At 40.4% G+C, this 21,454-nt stretch overlaps 1 protein-coding gene across 10 annotated transcripts in view; it reads left to right on the top strand.

The window, feature by feature from the left end:
- The window catches only part of Eml6 (EMAP like 6), a 354,900-nt gene that overhangs the window by 184,313 nt on the left and 149,133 nt on the right, over positions 1–21,454 (top strand). For 9 of the 10 annotated variants that reach the window (XR_010057763.1, XR_010057765.1, XR_010057762.1 and 6 more), the window contains 6 exons: positions 611–823; positions 8,921–9,088; positions 12,055–12,161; positions 15,347–15,465; positions 18,067–18,253; positions 18,663–18,768. Coding sequence is in view for 5 of the 10 variants with exons in the window: in XM_063273849.1 (XP_063129919.1) it covers positions 611–823; positions 8,921–9,088; positions 12,055–12,161; positions 15,347–15,465; positions 18,067–18,253; positions 18,663–18,768 (900 nt within the window). In the remaining 5 variants the exon portion in view is untranslated. The remainder of the gene's footprint in view (positions 1–610; positions 824–8,920; positions 9,089–12,054; positions 12,162–15,346; positions 15,466–18,066; positions 18,254–18,662; positions 18,769–21,454) is intronic. The other variant, XM_063273850.1, reaches the window with a different exon arrangement.

Raw genomic sequence — 21,454 nt, 5'->3', positions numbered from 1 at the left:
ACATGCAGGTGCCCACATACATTATACATATAGTTTAAATTTTAGAAATAAAAATTAAAAAATTCCAAACACCATTTATAGGCTAGAAAGGTGGACCTTTCTGCTGAGACCCATGATCTGACTCAGTCCCTAGAACCCACACAGTGGAAGGAGAGAGAGCCAAGTCTTGCAAGCTGTCGTCTGTCCGTCCTGAGTGTGCATATAACCCACACCAATAAACTATAAGACAACCTTAGCCAAGGTTTTAAAAGCTTAGCAACATGTTGGTGACTCAGTGTTGACGACATGTAATTTAATGAGATCACACAAATACAAATACTCTGTAGTAGCACCTGTACCTTGGAAATTAAGATCAAGGCGGTATCAATAGTTTGAGACATTACATTTAGGAATAATCATTTCCTATTCTCTTCACTTCTAAATTTTGAACTGAGGTTTTCCTTAAATTCCTTCTCCCAAAACAGTAACTAACTGGGTGAAGAGATCAGAACTTGCAATTCCTCTGATTTATATATCTAATGTAGGTTTTAGACACTAAGAAAAGAAAAATGATTAAAATATATTAGAATATATTTCACATGTAAATGTAATATTATATTGACTATTTCAGCAGGGAAGCCTTTAACAAGTAAGGAGGAAATCAAGGGGATCCCCTGGGCCTCCTGGACGTGTGTGAGAGGCCCTGAAGTGAGTGGAATTTGGCCCAAATACGCTGAGGTTATTGACATCAATTCGGTGGACGCCAATTATAACAGTTCAGTGTTGGTGTCCGGAGATGATTTTGGACTGGTCAAATTGTTCAAGTTTCCTTGTCTCAAAAGAGGTAAGCTGTCTGAATGGGTGAAGGCTCTCTCTGTACTCTTGATGCTGCTTAGTGAGGTACATTTTCCTTCCTCTTCCCCAGGAACTTCACTTTCTCATGTCTGCATTTATTCCTCACCTGTTTTTTATAGAACATGCTGTTCAGTCCTCTACTTTTGCTGTCCTAAATGGTTTTGCAAATTTAAGTGAGAATTTGTTAAGAGTTAACATTATGAGACTTCCAAGCCTGTGTCTCACATTTCCAAACAGCCAGATCATTTATATCTATGTGAATAAATAGTCATGTTTTATATTGGGATTTTATTTCTTTAGAATATTATAATTTAACTTTTTGTTTGTTTGTATTTGTTTCTCAAGAGAGGGTTTCTCTGTGGAGCCCTGACTGTCCTGGAACTCGCTCCGTAGACCAGGCTGCCTCAACCTCAGACATCTGCCTGCCTCTGTCTCCTGAGTGCTGGGAGTAAAGGCATGTGCCACCACCACCTGGCTGTAATTAAACTTCCATACATCCACCTGCTTGCACTTCTACACGAAAACAAAAGCAATTCTTCTTAAATATGATTAAACAAACATGGTAGTTATACAACTATGGACCCCTTGTCCCAGGACTAATCTTTCAAGACTGTATTAGGTGATATTTCTTGAGAGAGAAATTGGATTGAAAACAGCTTTCTGTGTTTTGCACTCCTGTGGAAGCACTGTAAGCTTTGAAGACTGTGATTGCTGCCACCTAGCAATGATCCTGGGTTTGTTTTGCAAATTCAGAGAAAGCCCCGCCGCATCTTCTTACTCCTAACTGTGCCCAGAAAGCTGGATCTTAGCAGAGTGGTCAATGGGGGTTTGTTGCGGCCTGCAAACTTTTCACTAAAATGGTATTTTATGATAAGCAGGGAAGCAGATGAAAGTGCAGTCAGAAAGCAATCTTCAGCTAGCTGGCAGTCTTGAAGCAGTGACAATTGCAGGACAAAATGTGACATAAAATGCATCATGAAACCATCGTGACTCATGCTGCACAGAACGAACATCAGCTCAAAGTGCTTGAAGCACAAAGACTTCAGTGTGCCAAATTCAAGTCCTCGCCACCCTGCCTAGTGGACCTTGTGGGTAATAGGACGTAACTTGTTTAAATTAATGTGCATTTAAGAATAAGTTATGTTAGAAATAATTCAGAATTCAGGAAAATCACAGATGAGGTTAGAAGCAATTTACTGGTCTCCCTTGTCAGGACTCAAGAAAGTCGGTGAGAGTTGGTGTCTTCTCTGTATCTCCAGACCGTATGAGTGGACTCGGGTCTTAGAGATGAGTGTGGTGGTATTGTCACAATTAAATACCCATGAATAGAACGTAACCCTGTGGAGAGACAGACAGTGGGCAAAGGAAAGAATGAGGACAGAGAGACCACAGTGTGAGCATGAAGGGAGCGGTGGAGTCTTCCTCAGCCATTTGCTCAAGTACCAAGGTCATCAAAGCAACCCAAATTCTACCCTGTATGCAACAGTTCATAAACTGTGCAGCTTTGCCTGTGACCTTGAAGCTTTTGTGCCAAAACTACCGGAAAAAGTTAATAAGAGTATATGGGAGTCTTGGCACAAATAAAACTTGACTCCGCAAATCAGGATACCATTATCAAATGGTTTTAATTACTGAGCCTGCAGAAAGACAAATCTGAGCAGAGGCTGATGACTATGAGCTAGCGTGCAGAACCAAGCAAGCTTTATGGTTTTCTACTGTGAGCAAATAGAACTCACAACCAAGCCAATTTGATACATTTGGAATTATATATACATACATACATACATATATATATATATATATTCTTTTGTGCAGAAATTAGATGTAAGTATTCTGCAGTTAATGAAAATTGATGAATTTATATTTTTACATAGCCCGAGCAATTTGTTTTTCTCATCTTAATAGTTTTCAAATCCTTTAGAATCAGATGACAATTTTTTCTGATGCCATACAGATTGAATCCTGTGTGTGACTTCCCACACTTGGGTCTTGTGCAACACTGGCAAACTGTTGTAAATTAGGAAGTTATGCAGTCAGTTTAAGTCTCTGAAAGATTACTTTGATATTGTATGAAATGGGCTTTTAAGCATTCGTCTGGGGGATGCTGTGTCTAAAATAGGTGTCAAAGGAGGTGACTGGTTCAGTTAAAGGTGAAGGTTTTGTGGCTAGACTGGATTAGGACTAGAGGGAGAGAAAAGAAGGATCATTGAGTATGTCTCCTGAGTTTCAAGCCTGAGTAGCTGCAGTGAAGGTGTCAGTGTGACAGGAAATTCGAGAAGGAAAAGGTGTTTTTGTAGAGGGTAAGGGTGGGATGGCTGCTGCCATCTGTCTCAGCCAAGTTCTGAGAAACCTGTTACACACTCAGAAAGATCTGACTCTTTTCCCTCCAAGGAGCTCCAAAGCTTACCGATAAACATTTGGTATTCAGGTGCTCGTGAAAAGATTTTTTTTATTGGCTATTTTTTATTTACATTTCAAATGTTATCCCCTTTCTACCACCCAACCATCCATACCTTTCTGCCTAACTGCCCTGACATTCCCCTGCACTGTGGGGTCCATCCTTGGCAGGACCAGGGGCTTCTCCTCCCATTGGTGCCCATCAAGGCCATCCTCTGCTACACATGCAGCTGGAGCCATGGCTCTGTTCATGTGTACTCTTTGGGTATTGGTTTAGTCCCTGGGAGCTCTGGTTGGTTGGTATTGTTCTTAAGGACTTGCAAGCCCTTCAGCTCCTTCAATCCTTTCTCTAATGCCTCCAATGGGGACCCCATTCTCACTTCAGTGGTTTGCTACTGGTATTCACTTCTGTATTTGTTACGCTCTGGCTGAGCCTCTCAGGAGACAGCTATTATCAGGCTCCTGTGAGCATGCACTTCTTGGCATCAGCAATATTGTCTGGGTTTAGTGACTATATGTATATTGGCTGGATCCCAGAGAGGCAGGCTCTGAATGGCCATTCCTTCAGTCTCTGCTCCAAACTTTGTCTCCATATCTCCTCCTATGAATATTTTTGTTCCCCATTTTAAGAAGGAGTGAAGCATCTGCACTTTGGTCATCCTTCTTCTTGAACTTCATATGGTCTGTGGATTGTATCTTGGGTAATTCGAGTTTTTGGGCTCAAATCCACTTGTCAGTGAGTGCATACCATGTGTATTTGTCTGTGATTGGGTTACCTCATTCAGGATGATATTTTATGGTTCAATTCATTTGCCTATGTATTTCATGAAGTCACTGCTTTTGATAGCTGAGTAGTATTCCATTGTGTAGATGTGCCACATTTTCTGTATCCATTCCTCTGTTTAAGGGCATCTGGGTTCTTTCCAGCTTATGGTTATTATAAAAAAGGCTCCTGTGAACATAGTGGAGCATGTGTCTTTGTTATATGTTGGAGCATGTTTTGGATATATGCCCAGGAGAGGTATAGCAGGGTCTTAGGTAGTAGAATGTCCAATTTTCTGAGGGACCTTCAGACTGACTTCCAGAGTGGATGTACCAGATTGCAATCCCAACAAAAATGGAGGAGTGTTTCTCTTTCTCCACATTCTCACCCATCATCTGCTGTCCCCTAAGTTTTTTATCTTAACCAGTCTGACTGGTGTGAGGTGGAATCTCAGAGTTGTTTTGATTTGGATTTCCCTGATGGCTAAGAATGTTGAACATTAAAAAAAGAACCAAAAAAAAAGAAGAATGTTGAACATTTCTTTAGGTACTTCTCAGCCATTTGATATTCCTCAGATGAGAATTCTTTGTTTACCTCTGGACCCCATTTTTTAAATAGGGTTATTTGGCTCTCTGGAGTCTAACTTCTTGAATTTTTTGTTCTATTGGATATTAACTCTCTGTTGGATGTAGGATTGGTAAAGATATTTTTCCAGTCTGTTGGTTGCCATTTTGTCCTAATAACAGTGTCCTTTGCTTTACAGAAGCTTTGCAGTTTTATGAGGTCCCATTTGTTGATTATTGATCTTATAGCATAAGCCAATGTTGTTTTGTTCAGGAAAATTTCCCCAGTGCCCATGAGTTCAAGGCTCTTCCATACTTTTTCTTCTTAGTTTGAGTGTATCTGGTTTTATGTAGAGGTCCTTGATCCGCTTGGACTTGAGCTTTGTACAGGGTGATAAGAATGGATTGATTTGCATTCTTCTACATGCTGATCTCCAATTAAACCAGCACCATTTGTTGAAAATGCTATCTTTTTCCCACTGGATGATTTCAGCTCCTTTGTCAAAGATCAAGTGACCATAGGTGTGTGGTTTCATTTCTAGGTCTCCAATTCTATTCCATTGATCTACTTACCTATTTCTGTACCAATACCATACAGTTTTTATCACTATTGCTCTGTAATAAAACTGGAGGTCAGGGATGGTGATTCCCCCAGAAGTTCTTTTATTGTTGAGGATAGTTTTCATTATCCTGGGTTTTTGTTATTCCAATTGCATTTGCAAATTGCTCTTTCTAACTCTATGAAGAATTGACTTGGGATTTTGATAGGGATTATATTGAATCTGTAGATTGCTTTGGGCAAAATGGCCGTTTTTGCTATATTAATCCTGCCAATCCATGAGCATGGGAGATCTTTCCATCTTCTGAGATCTTCTTCAATTTCTTTCTTCAGAGACTTGAAGGTCTTGTCATACAGATCTTTCTCTTGCTTGGTTAGAGTCACACTGAGGTATTTTATGTTATTTGTGACTATTGTGAAAGGTGTCATTTCCCTAACTTCTTTCTCAGCCTGTTTATCCTCTAAGTAGAGGAAGGCTACTGATCTGTTTGAGTTAATTTTATATCCAGTGACTTTGCTAAAGTTGTTTCTCAGGCTTAGTAGTTCTCTGGTTGAACTTTTGTGGTCACTTAAGTATACTATCACATCATCTGCAAATAGTGATATTTTGACTTCTTCCTTCCAATTTTTATCCCTTTGACCTCTTTTTGTTGTCTGATTGCTCTGGCTAGAACTTTGAGTACTATATTGAATAAGTAGGGAGAGAGTGGGCAGCCTTGTCTTGTCTGATTTTAGTGGGATTGCTTCAAGTTTCTCTCCATTTAGTTTAATGTTGGCTATTAGTTTGCTGTATATTTCTTTTACTATGTTTAGGAATGGGCCATGAATTCCTGATCTTTCCAAGACTTTTACCTTGAAGGAGTGTTGAATTTTTTTCAAATGCTTTCTCATCATCTAATGGGGTGATCATGTGGTTTTTTTTCCTTTGAGTGTGTTTACATAGTGGATTATGTTGATGGATTTCCATCCCTGCATCCCTGGGAGGAAGCCTACTTGATCATGATGGATGATCATTTTGATGTGTTCTTAGATTTTGTTTTTGAGAATTTTATTGAGTATTTTTGTGGTGATATTTATAAGGGAAATTAGACTGAAGTTCTCTGTCTTTGTTGGGTCTTTGTGTGGTTTAGGTGTAAGCATAATTTTAGCTTCATAGAAGGAATTGGGTAGTGTTTTTCTGTTTCTATTTTGTGGAATAGTTTATACAGTACTGGTATTAGGTCTGATAGAATTCTGCACTAAACCATCTGGTCCTGGACTTTTTTTGGGGGGGAGGGGGGAGAATTAGTGACTGGTTCTATTTCTTTAGAAGTTATGGGACTCTTTAGATGGTTTATCTGATCCTGATTTAACTTTGGTACCCGGTATCTGTCTAGAAAATTGACCATTTCATGCAGATTTTCCAGTTTTGTTGAATATAGGCTTTTGTAGTAGGATTTGATGATTTTTTTTGAATTTCCTCGGATTCTGTTGTTATGTCACCCTTTTCATTTCTGATTTTGTTAATTTGGATGGATATATTCTCTGTGCGCTCTGGTTATTCTGACTAAGGGCTTATCTATCTTGTTGATATTTTCAAAGAACCAGGACCTGGTCTTCTTCATTCTTTGTATAGTTCTTTTTGTTTCTACTTGGTTTATTTCAGCCCTGAGTTTGATTCTTTCCTGCCTTCTACTCCTCTTGGGTGTATTTGCTTCTTTTTGTTCTAGAGCTTTTAGGTATGCTGTCAAGCTGCTAATGTATACTCTCTCCTGTTTCTTTTTGGAGGCACTCAAAGCTATGAGTTTTTCTCTTAGCACTGTTTTCATTGTATTCCATAAGGTTGGGTATGTTGTGCCTTTATTTTCATTAAGTTATAAAATGTCTTTAATTTTTCTTTATTTCTTCCTTGACCAAGTTATCATTGAGTAGAACATTGTTCAGCTTCCTTTGTATTGTGCTTTCTGATGTTTTTGTTGTTATTGAAGACCAGCCTTAGTCTGTGGTGATCTGATAGGATGCATGGTATTATTTCTATCTTCTTGTATCTGTTTAGGCCTGTTTTCTGACTGATTATGTGGTCAGTTTTGAAGAAGGTACCATGAGGTGCTGAGAGGAATTTATATTCTTTTGTTTTAGGATGAAGTGTTCTATAGGTATCTGTTAAATTCATTTGGTTCATAACTTCTGTTAGCTTCTCTGTGTCTCTGTTTAGTTTCTGCATGGAAAGATTTTTAAGCTATTGTAGACGTCAGTAGAAATGTCAGCTGAAGTGCAAGCCCTCGTGGACAAATATCCAAAGAGAAATCTCGTATTTTCTGTCACTGTTTATCCCCCAGAAAGCTTTGGGAGAGGATATGCCTCAGCTTACTGTACAAATATTTGTTCAGTGCTGTGCTAGAGTATAAAAGTGCTTCAGTATATCAGCACAAGTCGCCACTGCCAGGGAGCAGTGGATACATAACTACAGACAATATGTCTGATGGTCAGACATGCTGTCAGAAAAACAGAGGAGAAGGCTGTGCAGAACAGCATAGTGCTGTTTTGACTAATGCAATCAAAGAAGGGCTCACTGTTGAGCTTTATAGACTAGATACCTTCAGGATGACAGAACCAAACATTCAGATATCCCAGGAAAGAGCATTACAAAGAAATAGCAGCAAACCCAAGACTTGGAGACAGAGAACACTTTGACAGACTGGAGGCACTGCAAAGGGTTTATGTAACTGAAGCAGAGTAGGCCAAGGGGAGATGGAAGAAAACAGGGTCAAAGCAGTAAGAGCTTAATTATCAGTGACAATGGTGCCAGCCTACTGAGGATATTGCTTATCTATTGCTGTATAGTAACTCTGCCTCCAAGTTTAGAAGCTAATATGATAAATGATCTCACATGTTTTTGTGGAGGAAGAGGCGGAGGTAGAAATGGGGTGGGGTGGGGGATTAATGAGCACCCTACTGGGTAGTTCTAGTTCAAGGTCTCTGTCATGAGTTACAGTCATCTGGAGGCTAGGACCAAGACCAGAAGATCTGTTTCATTTCATGGATGTGACTTTCGACTATGGGCCCCAATTTCTTGCTCAAAAAAAAAAAAAAATCTCCACAGATGTTTGTCTGTCCTTTGGATATGGCATGAACTAAAGGAGAAATCAAGGAGGAATATAGAATGACATCACAAATTTTTACTTTTGCTACCTTGCTTTGAATTCCACTGATTTTTTTTCTTTATTTTTGTTTTCTAAGGCAGAGTTTTTCTGTGTAGCCAGGCTATCTTGGAACTCACTGTAGACCATGCTGGCCTCAACCTCAGAGATCCACCTGCTTCTGCCTTCTGAATTATGGGGTTAAAGGTGTGCACAACTGCAGCCTGATGAATTCTACTAACTTTATTTTATTTGTTTTATTTTATTTGTTTTATTAATCCACTGAAAAGACAGGTTAAGTGATCTCTGTGGAGGGAAAAGATTCCCCACATTTCAGGATCTATAGAGATGTGGGTGTAATATTTTGTTTATTTATAGGATAGGAACTTTAAGAATGGGTAAGATGATAATTCTTGCATTTGATTTTTTAGAAACATTGAAGCTGTGAGCATTAGTTGGAATAGATTTAACTAAGCATTTCACTGTATACCTTGAGTTTGAAAGACACATCTTCAGATTAAGGAAAAATGGAATAATTGAGGTTTCTGGGAGGCATGTGATTACTTATTGTAATGTGTAAGACTGGAAATATGTTTCTGGCATGTTGAAATTTTTTACTTGATGTGGAGAGGAATGTGATTGCTTTTTTAAAAAAAAACATAATTAATCTCAAATTCTGTTTCAGGAGCCAAATTTAGAAAGTATGTGGGCCACTCGGCACATGTCACAAGTGTTCGCTGGTCCCACGACTTCCAGTGGGTGCTAAGCACAGGAGGAGCTGATCACGCCGTTTTTCAGTGGAGATTTATCCCAGAAGCAGTCAGCAATGGTGTGTCGGAAACCACACCCCAGGGTAAACGACAGTCAGAACTTTTCGATGTCTTTATTTTTCAGAAATCATTTCAAAGAATAATTCTAGTATTTGTTCAGGAGCTAAAGAGATAAGGTAGTTATAAAAATCCATTTATATAATTTTTTTAATATAACGAAAATATTCAGAGGCACTTAATAGTATGAGCACTTGTTGCTCTTGCATAAGGCTCAGTTCCTAGCACCCAATGGTGGCTCACAACCATTCCCATCTCCAGCTCCAGGGAATCTGACACCCGTTTCTGACCTCTGAGAGTACAGGCATTCATGTGGTATTCAAATATACATGCTGTCAACACACTCATACACATAAAATAAATGTAAAGAAAAAGGAAAAAATTTGTAGATTGGCATAGGTTGCTTAAGAAATGTTCACTGAAGGGTTTTGCTAAAACAAAGCTTGTGCTATGGACTGAAAGCTCACACTGAAAAAGTGGCCTTTGCAGATAAGGTGAAAGCACATCACAGGTCTATGTGCCCAGATCTGCTGGGAGAAAGCTGGGCTTCCCAGGAGTGATGACACACCTGGGAGCACAGGTAAGACTACCACTTTTGCTCTGAGGGACCCACCTGGAGCCTTCAGGACACAAGAGCCCAGAAGCAGTGTGGGACAGGATCCTTCCAGTTTCCATGTGCTCCCAGAGTTGACCATGTGCCACAGCTCTCTGTACCCAAATCCTGCAAGGTGATAGTGGGTCTCCCAGGAGTGCTGACACACAGACTTAAAGGATGATCAAGCCACTGTCAGAGACAGCAAGACCAGCTAACACCATAGATAAGCAGATTGCAAGAGGCAAGGGCAAGAACCTAAGCAAGAAAAACCAAGACTGTTTGGCATCTTCAGAAACCAGTTCTCCCATCACAGCAAATACTGAACACACTGGAAAAGCACCATTCTGATTTAAAATCACATCTCATGATGATGTTAGAGGACTTTAATAAGGACATAAAGAACTCCCTTAAAGAAATACAGGACAACACAAGTAAACAGGTAGAAACCCTTAAAGAGGAAACATAAAAATCCCTTAAAGAATTAAAGGAAAACACAACCAAACAGGTGAAACTGGAAAGAACCCAGATGTCATTCAACAGAGGAATGGATACAGAAAATGTAATAATACACTTACACAGTCGAGTATTATTCAGGTATTAAAAACAATGACTTCGGGGCTGGGGATTTAGCTCAGTGGTAGAGCGCTTACCTAGGAAGCGCAAGGCCCTGGGTTCGGTCCCCAGCTCCGAAAAACAAAAAAAAAAAACAAAAAAAAACAAAAAAACAAAAAACAAAAAACAAAACAAAAAAAAAAACAATGACTTCATGAAATTCTTAGGCCAATGGATGAAACTTGAAAATATTCTGAGTGGGGTAATGAAATCACGAAAAAAAAAACAAAAACAAAAACAAAAACAAAAAAACAAAACACCCCACATAGTATGCACTCACTGGTAAGTGGATATTAGCCCAACAGGTCCAAATACCCAAGATACAATTCACAGACCATAAGAAGGAAGACAGAAGTGCAGATGCTTCAGTCCTTCTTAGAAGGGGAACTAAAATGCTCACACAAAGAAATATGGAGACAATGTGTAGAACAGAGACTGAAGGGAAGGCCATCCAGAGACTGCCACATATGGGGATCCATCCTACATGCAGTCACCAAACCCAGACATTATTGCAGATGCCAACAAGTGCATTATGACTGGACCCTGATACATCTGTCTCCTGAGAGGCTCTACCAGAGCTTGACAAATACAGAGGCGGATGCTCGCAGCCAACCATTGAACTGAGAAGGGGATCCCCAGTGGAGGAGTTCAAGAAAGGATTGAAGTAGCTGATGGGGTTTGCAACCCCATAAGAAGAACAACAACAATCAACCAACCAGACCCCCAGAGCTCCCAGGACTATACCACTGTCCCAAGAGAACACAGGGATTGACCTATGGCTCTAGCCATATATGTAGCAAAGGATGACCTTTTTGGGCATTAATGGGAGGAGAGGCCCTTGGTCTTCTGAAGGCTTGATGCCCCAGTGTAGGGAAATGTCAGAGTGGGGAAGTGGGAGGGAGAAGGTGGGTGAGTGAGGGAGCACCCTCATAGAAGTGGGGGGAGGGTATGGGTTAGCAGGTTTCTGGAGAGAAAACCAGGAAAGGGGATAACATTTAAAATATGAATTAAAATTCAATAAAAGAGAAAAAAGTAAAAAAATGGTGAAAGCACACACTCAGCCCTCGGAGAAATGGACCTACTCAGCCAGTGTGACAGTTGATAGGGAACTTCAGGGTGCCAGACAAGGGAGTCACACACAGCCTACCACATGAAGTCAGACTTTCCACCTCCATAGTGTACAGTCTTTTTATTTACATCCTTTTGAGATGTGCATTGGTATAAGCAGAAGGAAATTTACAACGATATGTGTCAATGTGCTCACCCATATGATTCTGTAAGGACTTCACCATGATAAGTGTTTGGTGGGGATGTTTAAAAATAAAGATTACCTTGATGATAGTTTTCTTTAGCCTTACCTTTTGTCTTTGTTAAACCCTATTCTTTCTGATTTTACAACGTAAGATTTAAAAATCTAGAAATCCTACTATCTAATTTTAAAAAAAGGAAAGAAAAGAAAAGGAAGCCCGGTATGGTGGCATGTGTCTGCAATGCCAGCATTTGAGAAATTGGGCTTGCTGTGGGAATTCAAGGTCATTCCTGGGGCTTGCCTTGGGTGTTCAAGTTCATCCCTAGGGTTAGGCTCTGGAGGTCAAGGTTATTATTCCTGGGGCTAGCCTCTAGAAGTCAATATTTTACTGGCTACATATCAGGTTCCTGAGTTAAATGGAAACTATGACAGAGGCTTTTTACTCTGCTTTGTTAGGGTTTAAGAAGCTACTTGAAGTGTCTCTGTGATCTTTAACATCTCAGCATTTTCTGTTCTAATGGGTTCTGTCTCTGCAGCAGGTGGTGCCGACTCTTGTAGCGAAGAATCTGACTCAGACGTCTCTGATGTTCCAGAACTGGACTCTGATATTGAACAAGAAACTCAGATCAATTATGATCGCCAGGTCAGTAAGGGGAGAATAAAAGCCTGGACCCCCATTCGATTTTAACACTGCCCAGAAAACAGATAGAGCAGAACAACAGAACAAAAATGCAGCAAAAATAAGTAAACTGCTCTTATCTTGCCTTTGGATATAGGTTAGCAATAACATTTACTACACCATTAAGTATTTACATGAAAGGCTGGAGAGATGGCTTGGTGGGTAAGAGCACTGGCTACTCTTCCATCGGGCCTGGGACTCCCTGCACCCACATAGTGACTCACGGCCATCTCTGACTCCAGTCCCAGGTGATCCTGTATCTTCTCCTACATCAGCAGGTGCCAGTCCTACATGGAATGCACAGACATGTTTGCACGCAAAACACTTTTACACATTAGATTACTTTTTAGCTAGGCAGTGGCAGCACAATCCTAAGACTCTAGAGGCAGAGGTAGGCAGATCTCTGTGAATTGGAGACTTGCCTGGTCTATTTATAGTTAGTTCCATAACAGCCACAGAGAAACCCCATCTTAAAGAGAAGGGGGGAAGAAAGGAAGAAAAATAAAAATAAAAACAACAAACGAAAATTAGTTTTTTAATTAAGTGGAAGGTAGTTGCAAAGTTTTCAGGAGAAATTCTGAGCATTTGAGCCTTTTGATTCCTATGAAGCTGTATTGTATACATACTTACATAATTATTATTTTGCAAAGAAAAATGCATCTAAAGTGCAAGTTTTTCTCATTTCCTTAGCAAATCATAAAACATGTATATTTTACCTTGAAGAATGGTAGTCTGCATGAGAGCTGTTATCTTCATTTCTTGTTCAACTTAGCCATTATCTGTTTATTTAAAGTAAACCCAATTACAGTGTTTCCAGTAAAAACCTATTCTTGTATAAAAATTGGTTAGTTGAATCCAGTTTCCCTTCCACAAAAAATAGTATCATTTTAGCAGAAAGTGGGGGGAGAGGCTGTTACAGTAGTACTTGGAAGGAATCTTGACATACATATCTATATCATGATGGTAATTGCCAGGGTTTGATTCTTCTCCCCTTGATATAGATATAGTATTTGTAGTCTATAAAAAGTAGAAGTGTTGTATAAGTAACATGTGTTAGTAGGTTTATAGGTGAAACAGATTCTATATAGAGTGAATAAGATAATGGATTCCAGATACATAACTGTCAGTGCTGCCCAGGGAGATGCACCAGATAGGTCTATGGCTGCTAACACACACCAACTGTCTTCATGTGGCTGATCCAAATCCAGGCAGGTTAGTCAAGTGGCTCGCCCACTTCCACATGGCTTTTGTTTTAAGAGAATGCTTATGTGGCCCTCTCTCTATGCACTTCTAATGTATCAGCACTGAATTTACTTCTTTTCTTGTATAGTCATTTCTTCCTAATTCTGTGTTGGAAAAGTCTGATTGGCATAAAGACAGTGCAGCTGACAGTTCAGACCAATCTCATAATTAGATCACTTTGACTGTGAACTGGTAAATGTATTGTGCAATATAAAGCAAAAAAAAATTAGGAAGGTAACCATAGCAGTGAGAATACCACAGAAACACTGAGCAATACACCCAGGAGAAATGAAGCCTAAGCAGACAGCAGAAGCTCTGGGAGGGCCGCCACTTGGTTTTGCTGGAGGGTTTTTATTTAATGTTGCTAGGAAACCGTGGTACAACATGGCTGGTGAAACTCATGCCTTGGGCTTGCTTATTATCTGTGATTCATTTTTCATTGTTTCCACACATATTGATTTACAATATTCCCAAGTTATTCCTGAGGAGAGATTTTTATTCTGTTCAACAGATGAGAAATTGAGGCCCATGATATTATAATATATGATCCTCTAAGCAGTAGAAATGTCCCAGAATTCAGTGCTCTGAGATAAGTTATTAATGCCTGATAAAAAGAATCATGCATTCGGATGAATAATTATCTTTAGAATGAGAAGAGTAGTTCCTTACATCTAAGGCATATGAAAGAACCTTCTGACTTACTTTTTGATGGCTTAGGCCATGTCCTAAAAGGAAACTTTATTATAGCTATATTTCCTCATTTTTCAGTAATGTAGTTGATCTAATTGTTGTGGGGATTTTTCCGTAATAAGCAATCTGATGCCAGTGTGAGTGGAAGAGAGATATCACTAGTGGACTGAAACTAGGACAGCTTTGATGCCTGGTCCAGTTTATATTCTCATTGATACCGTAAAACCACATGGTGGGGCAGGCAAACAATGGAGATCTCACAAAAGCAAACTCAGCAGTCAGCATGTTGTTAAGGTCAATAACGTGTGGTCTCCGGGTCATTCTGTTCCCAGTAGCAAGTGAAGTCATGCTTGGCAAAGGCACAGTACAGGCAGTGCTTAAGAAATCAATAAATCAGCATCTAAAATTGGTCTTTTCTATATTACTCTACTTCAAGATGAAATGTTTCTTTCCTGAAGATGAAGAATTACTGATAAATTGGTTTTTGGGTTTTTTAAAAATTTTTTATTAATTTTTATTTATATGAGTACACTGTAGCACACCAGAAGAGGGCATCAGATCCCATTATAGATGTTTATGAGCCACCATGTGGTTGCTGAGAATTGAACTCAGGACCTCTGGAAGAGCAGTCAATGCTCTTAACCACTGAGCCATCTCTCCAGCCCGATAAATTGGGGTTTTTTTTTACATATTAAAATAATTTTTGAAAATCAAACATGAGAAAGGTAAATAACAGATTTAATTTTTCATGTGCATTTAAACTGTAGAAAATACTCTTTTACTAGCAGTCCTTGACTCTTGGTTGAACCCATAGAGTATTTCAGACTCAGATATGCAAAATTCACAAAGCCAGAAAAGAAAGGAAACCACAAAGAAAAAGTCTAGAGAGAAAACTGAGGAAGCTCCTGCTTTACAAACATCTGAATCTTCGAAGATGTCTTGCCTTATGGAGTTAAATATATTTAATCAATAATTTGTTTTCTTTCTTACTTACTAAAACATCAACTTCATTTATTTATTTTCTGGATATAATTACTTAAGGAAGCAATAGCAATCAAGGAGGAGAGGAAACCGTTTTACATCTCTGGTATTTGAAAGATTTCGTGTTAGTTTTGCTCTATTAGGGAGAGTAATACTGATCCTATGTTACATAAAGCCCACATTGTAGTGAGGCCTGAGGAGGGCGTACTGGCTAAGCGTCTTTGTTGTCATTGTAGGTTTACAAAGAAGATCTACCTCAGCTAAAGCAACAAAGTAAAGAGAAAAACCATGCAGTGCCCTTCCTGAAAAGGGAGAAGGCTCCTGAGGACAGCCTGAAACTGCAGTTCATACATGGGTAGGTAGCCTGCCCTGGGGACACTGAGTTTCTTCCTCTGTCCCTGCCAAGCTACTTATCAGTCAGTCTTCCTACCCGGCCAGAAAGACCCTTCTTTGAAATGCTCCCTCTCCAGGTTGCACCCGTCCCTACAGTGAGGTCTCAGCTGGCTCTGTCCAGCTTTACTGGGCAGCACATACTTGACATGGTTCCGTGCTACCCGGGGCTTTGCCATGTCCACACGGTCTACCCTCCCACCCTGTGCTGTGTTTACCTAGATCCACCCAAGGACAAGGATTTCTATAGATACTTTTTTTTAATGCGTGCACAAAACACCTGGATATTTTCATTGTCAGCTTTAAACGACTGAGAAGAATAAAAATGTATCTTTTACAGTATAAATACCTCAGTCATTTTAATGTAGCCAACAGAACCCAAACGCTCTCTGCTCTACTTTCACTCTTGTCAACTTTGAAAACACAAGGATAACTATTTCTATTAAAATGGTACTTTCCATCATTCATGGTTTATGTAAACCTTTATATCCATTATGGTCATCCCATAAATTGTACCTAATATATGATGTGATATATACTTCACAGGTACTTCAGGTACTGTATGATATCATCTATAAGAAAATGAAGTCTAGGCGAGGAAACCAGTGCTCAGTAGGACACATACACGCTCCCAGTACACATGTGCAAATGTACACATATACATGTGCATGCATATGTACATACTAAGTAAAATGTAAAAATAAAATCATCTAAGACAACGTGGCTTGTTTGAATTGAGATGTGTTCAGCATATAAAATAAACTTCATTTTTAAAGATGTGGCAGAAAAGAGCAGACTCTTATCAAAATGTGTGTACATGTTGATGCATGAGTTACATGTGTGTACTCATGATGCGATGAGTTAAAAATTCTCAAAACAGTTTGATGTTTTTTGAGACAAAGGCTTACTCTCTAGTCCAGGCTAGCCTCACACTTGTAGAATTCTCCTGCCTTTGTTTCCTCCATGCTATGCAGTGAGAAAATGTTGTTAACTATTTGACACACATATTTCTGTTGGAAAGTACTACTGTTAATTTTTTAATTCGGTTATTACTGGAAAACTGGGCAAAATCAAATATTTATATTACATATTAATGTCTTTAATTGTTAAGAACAGAAAATTTTATTTGGACATTATTTTAATGGGATGATGTATATGTGTGTTGGTCAGAAAGCAACATCAGCTGTCTTCCCCAGCCACTCTCCACATTAGTGCTCTCAACCTCACTAAAACTGCAACTCTTTGATACAGTTCTTCAAGTTGAGGTGGCCCCCAGCCATAAAATTATTTCATTGTCACTTCATAACTGTAATTTTGCTACTGTTAAGTATCATAATGTGAAATTTTTGAAGATAGAGGTTTGCCAAAGTAGTTGCAACCCACAGACTGAGAACGGCTGCTCCATGTGATTTTTTGAAGCAAAGTCTCTTACTGAACCTGAAGTTTACTCTATGGCTGGGCTGGCTGGCAGTGTCTGTGGCCCGTGGCTGGGTTTCAAGCAGTGAACACTGACCACAGCACATAGCTTCTTACATGGGTGCTGGGAATCTGAACTGAGAAACTCATGTTTAAACAGCAAACATTGACTGGTGGAGCCATCTCCCCAGTCCATAAGGCTTTTCAGTTCAGATATATGTATATATGTTATTTATGGGTAAAATGTGGCAGAGTTTAGCACTGAGTCTAGTCCCACTTTTCATCTATTTTTAAAAGATAAAGGCATTGAATTGATTCTCACAAATAAATACAAAGAACAAAATAAAAATGTTTTCCAGGTCTCTGAACTCTCCCTACGTTATAGGCTAAAAATAACATTTTTATTTTGATATCATAAAAATAATTCATTGATATTATTCAATATAGTGTCTATATAGTTCTGTTGAACAAAGACTTAGCACATGGTTTACAGAAGAATGCACTGTCCAATTGTGATGACTTATTCACCAGGTCTTCACGTTTCATCCCTACACTTACTCAAGAGGCGGAGGCAGGCAGAGCTCTGCAAATTTGAGGCTGGTCTATGTAGTTAAGTTGCAGGACATACAGAGCTACACAGTGAGAAGGGAAAAAAGAGTTATTCTCAAGAAGGAAAAGAAAACAGTTAATTCGGTTGTATTTGGAATTGATTGTTTTGGGGCCCGGAAAGCACTGTGCCCCAAAGTCACATAGTAGGTGGAAGATGCAGAACAAGAGCCTGGGCCTCACTCCCTACATGTCACAAGAATTAGATCGTTGATCTTTTGGCTTGATTTGAAGCAGAGTCTCATGTAGCCCAGGCTGGCCTGAATTTTGCTGCATAGCTGAGGATGACCTTCTGATTTTTCTACCTCTTCCTCCCAAGTGCTAGGCCTGAAGGTGTACATTGCTAACTCCTGAACAAGGATTGCTTTTTAGCAGAGAACATAGAAAGTAGTTGAAGGTCTGGGAATAGACTCTGTGACAATAATCAGTCTCCATTGCCTCCACTTGCACAGTTCACATCAACACAGTTGCTTTGCCTCACCAATTCCTATTCCATTCGTGTGCTGTTCCTTCAACCACTGTGCCTCTTGGATCTGTGCTTCAGTTACAGAGGCTATGACTGTAGAAACAATCTGTTCTACACACAAGCTGGAGAGGTGGTGTACCACATTGCTGCCGTTGCTGTGGTGTACAACAGGCAACAACACACCCAGAGGCTGTACCTGGGGCATGATGATGACATTCTCAGCCTGACCATCCATCCGGTGAAGGACTATGTGGCCACTGGACAGGTGTGTGTCTCTCCTCAATGACCAGAACCTAGCAATAGAAAAAGGGTGTTTAGTTTCTAATCCAGTTTGCCTGGACTAGGAAAAATATCTTTGGTAGGAACAAGCATAAGACATGAAGGTTCTGAGAACACTGAGGAGGCAGGGGCAGAACAAAGTATATACTTAAAGAGATGCCTTCAAAAGTTCCTTAACAGGAAGCCATGTGCAGGACAAGAATCTGCCAGAATCCAATTTGAGGCCACAATGAGCCTCTTAGAAGCTCTAAGCCTGTTTCTTCATCTGGACAATACAGGGCCAGACCAGATCATTCCCAAGGCTCTTCCTAGCTTACAAATAGTGTGTGTTGCTTTCTTTCTGAGTTGTGCTTGACCCTGAATGCATGGTTAACAGTATTCATCCTGTGATATAGGTGGGAAGAGATGCTGCTGTCCATGTGTGGGACACTCAGACTCTAAAGTGTCTGTCATTATTGAAAGGACACCATCAGAGAGGAGTGTGTGCTCTGGATTTCTCAGGTAAGCTCTCACAAGCATCGGAATAATGAGTCTGTGGCTGATTAAAAACCAACAGCCTTCTACTCATTCGAGTTCTTTCTGTGATGAGGTATGCTCTTTGCACATCACCTCCCATGAGTCTGGAAACTGTATGTAAATACCTCACCAAGAGAATGTAGCCTTTAGCTAGCTTGCACATCCTTTCCTGGTCACTTTTTTTCTTTAATAATTTGTTTTTTACTAACTTTACATCCCAACAGAAGCCCCCCTCCGTCCTCTCCTCCCAGTTCTACCCTTACAAATCCCTCCCAACATTATTTCTCTGAGAAGGGGAGGACCCTTTTGGGTACCATGTCACCCTAAGATATCTAGTTCCAGCAGGACTAGGTACATTGTTTCTCACTGAGGCCCAACTAGGCTGTCCAGGTAGAGGGGAGAGGGATCCAAAGGCAGGAAATAGAGACTGAGACAGCCCCTGCTCCACTGGTTAGGAGACCCACATGAAGACCAAGTTGCATATCTGCTACAAATATGTAGGGAGCCTAGGTCCAACCCCTGCATCTCTTTGATTGGCGGTTCAGTCTCTGTGATTCCCCTGGGCCCAGGTCAGGTATTCTTGTGGTGTCCTTGATCCCTCTGGCTCTCTCAATCCTTCCCCCCCACTCTTCCACATGACTCCCTGAGCTCTGCCTGATGTTTAGCTGTGGGTCTCTGCATCTGTTTCCCTCTGCTGCTGGGCAAAGCCTTTCAGGAGACAGCTATGCTAGGCTCCTGTCTGCAAGTATAGCAGTACCCCTCCTCACCCCCTGTCCCACCCAGTTCCTCTCTCCATCCACCTCTGATTGACAATTTTGTTTCACTTCTGAGTGAGAATCACACGTCCTTTCTTGGGCTCTCCTTATTACTCAGCTTCTTTGGGTCTGTGGATTGTAGCATTGTTATCCTGCACTTAATGGATAATGTCCACTTATAAGTGAGTACATTACATGAATATCTTTCTAGGTCTGGCTTACCTCACTCAGAATGTTATTCTCAAGTTTCAATACTCTCCCAAGTCATCATCTAGAGTTCACATTAAGCCGTGCATCTGCTGGAGTGATTCAAAGTCAAGAACAGCAGTTGCTAGAGAAAGACCTAGCTGCAAACATCTTGCAATGGTGAAGAACATCAAATTTAAGCCAGACATACTGACTTTTTACCTGTAACTACAGCCAGTATAAGGCCTAGGCAGGAAAGGGCTGGAAGCAAGCCAGCACTGTACAGTAAGTTCCAGGCCAGCCTGAAACACAGTGCGGGACCCTATTCAGAAAACAAAAACAAGATCAGTTCCACGGTTTTGTCTCCAAGTAAGAAGGAGCACATTGCTTCTGACTTATACTATAAAGGGCTAGAAAGAAGGCTACAGATCTGCAAAGCACCATTTTATAAAATTGGTTGGAAACAACTTTCCTCTTTGGAAAGAAGAGTTTCCAAATTAAACTGTGAACTCAACACTATAAGAATTCTACTTGTAGATGCTGCTGTCTTTAGAGTAGATTTCTCCTTATTGGGGGAAGTCTATCTCAGGGGCTGGAGAGATGACTCCATGGTTAAGAGCACTGGCTGTTATTTTGGAAGACTGTGGTTCCATTCCCAGCACCCACATGGCAGCTCATAGCTGTCCGTAATTCCAGTTCCATGGAATCCAACCCTTTCCTGGCCTTCACAGGTACCAGGCCTGCACATGGTGTGCATAGGGGCCAAAGACCCACACATATACAATAAATAAATATGTTTTTAAAAAGAAAGTATTATAGATGTTACTTCTTAGACAATTTTAAACATTTCATTGTAGAAATTGGTAAGAAGAAAAACAAACCCTAAACTTTTTAAGTAAAATTTTCTTTTTCTAAGTAGCCTTCAGGTGTTTCACTTGGACAACAGCGGTAACTAGATCCTAAGACTGCACAGTCTCTTCCTATTGTCCATTCCTCTGTGTTGCTCGCTCGCACCCCCCTACCCCATCATGCTGTTTTAATGCTGCTGGGGCCATGCCTCACTCACAGAGTCCTTGGCCAGCATCAGCACTACAATAAACAGAGAAAGAGGAAGATAGAAGAGGAAAGAGAGGGAGGGAAAAGAAGAGGGAGAGAATGAGGAGTGAACGTGCATCAGACAATTAGTGATACTGGGTGGGCTTTCCTTAAAGGGGATAATGTATTAATGCTGCTCTCAGTCAATCCTGCTCATTTCTGGAGTCTTCTGGAAGCACAGTTATCATGTCTACCGAAGATCCCCTTGGGTTAGTTGACTTAGGACTGTACCATTAGATGGAAGTTGATGGCATTAGTGTTTCCTGGCAGCATTTCACCCACTAGAGCCTTCATGCTTCTTCACCCCTAACTGCAGTGTGCTCCTGTCTCTTGAGGAGCGAAATAGGCTACTTCTCCTCCATCCTGTCTGGCAGAGATACTGTGGCTCTTTTGTCTCCTGCACCTCATTGTTGAGAGCTTCCATGGAACCTGTCAGGGGCCATGTGTTGTCATTACTTCTGCCAGCATCCCTGTATCCCACGAAGACTGTGGGTTGGGATATTGAGAAGAGCCCACCTCTCTCCCACAGTATATGTGCTGTAGGTAGAGAATTTACTTTAAGGGGAGCAAGAATACCCTTGGCAGGGAATAGGGAGTCACAGTTTAGAACAGAGGTAGAAGGAACACCCATTCAG

This window comes from Rattus norvegicus, chromosome 14, assembly GCF_036323735.1.
Source record: "Rattus norvegicus strain BN/NHsdMcwi chromosome 14, GRCr8, whole genome shotgun sequence".
In the NCBI taxonomy this organism is placed as follows: domain Eukaryota; kingdom Metazoa; phylum Chordata; class Mammalia; order Rodentia; family Muridae; genus Rattus; species Rattus norvegicus.
The sequence above is the reverse complement of the archived record's forward strand: the minus strand, read 5'-3'. Positions and strand labels throughout refer to the sequence as shown.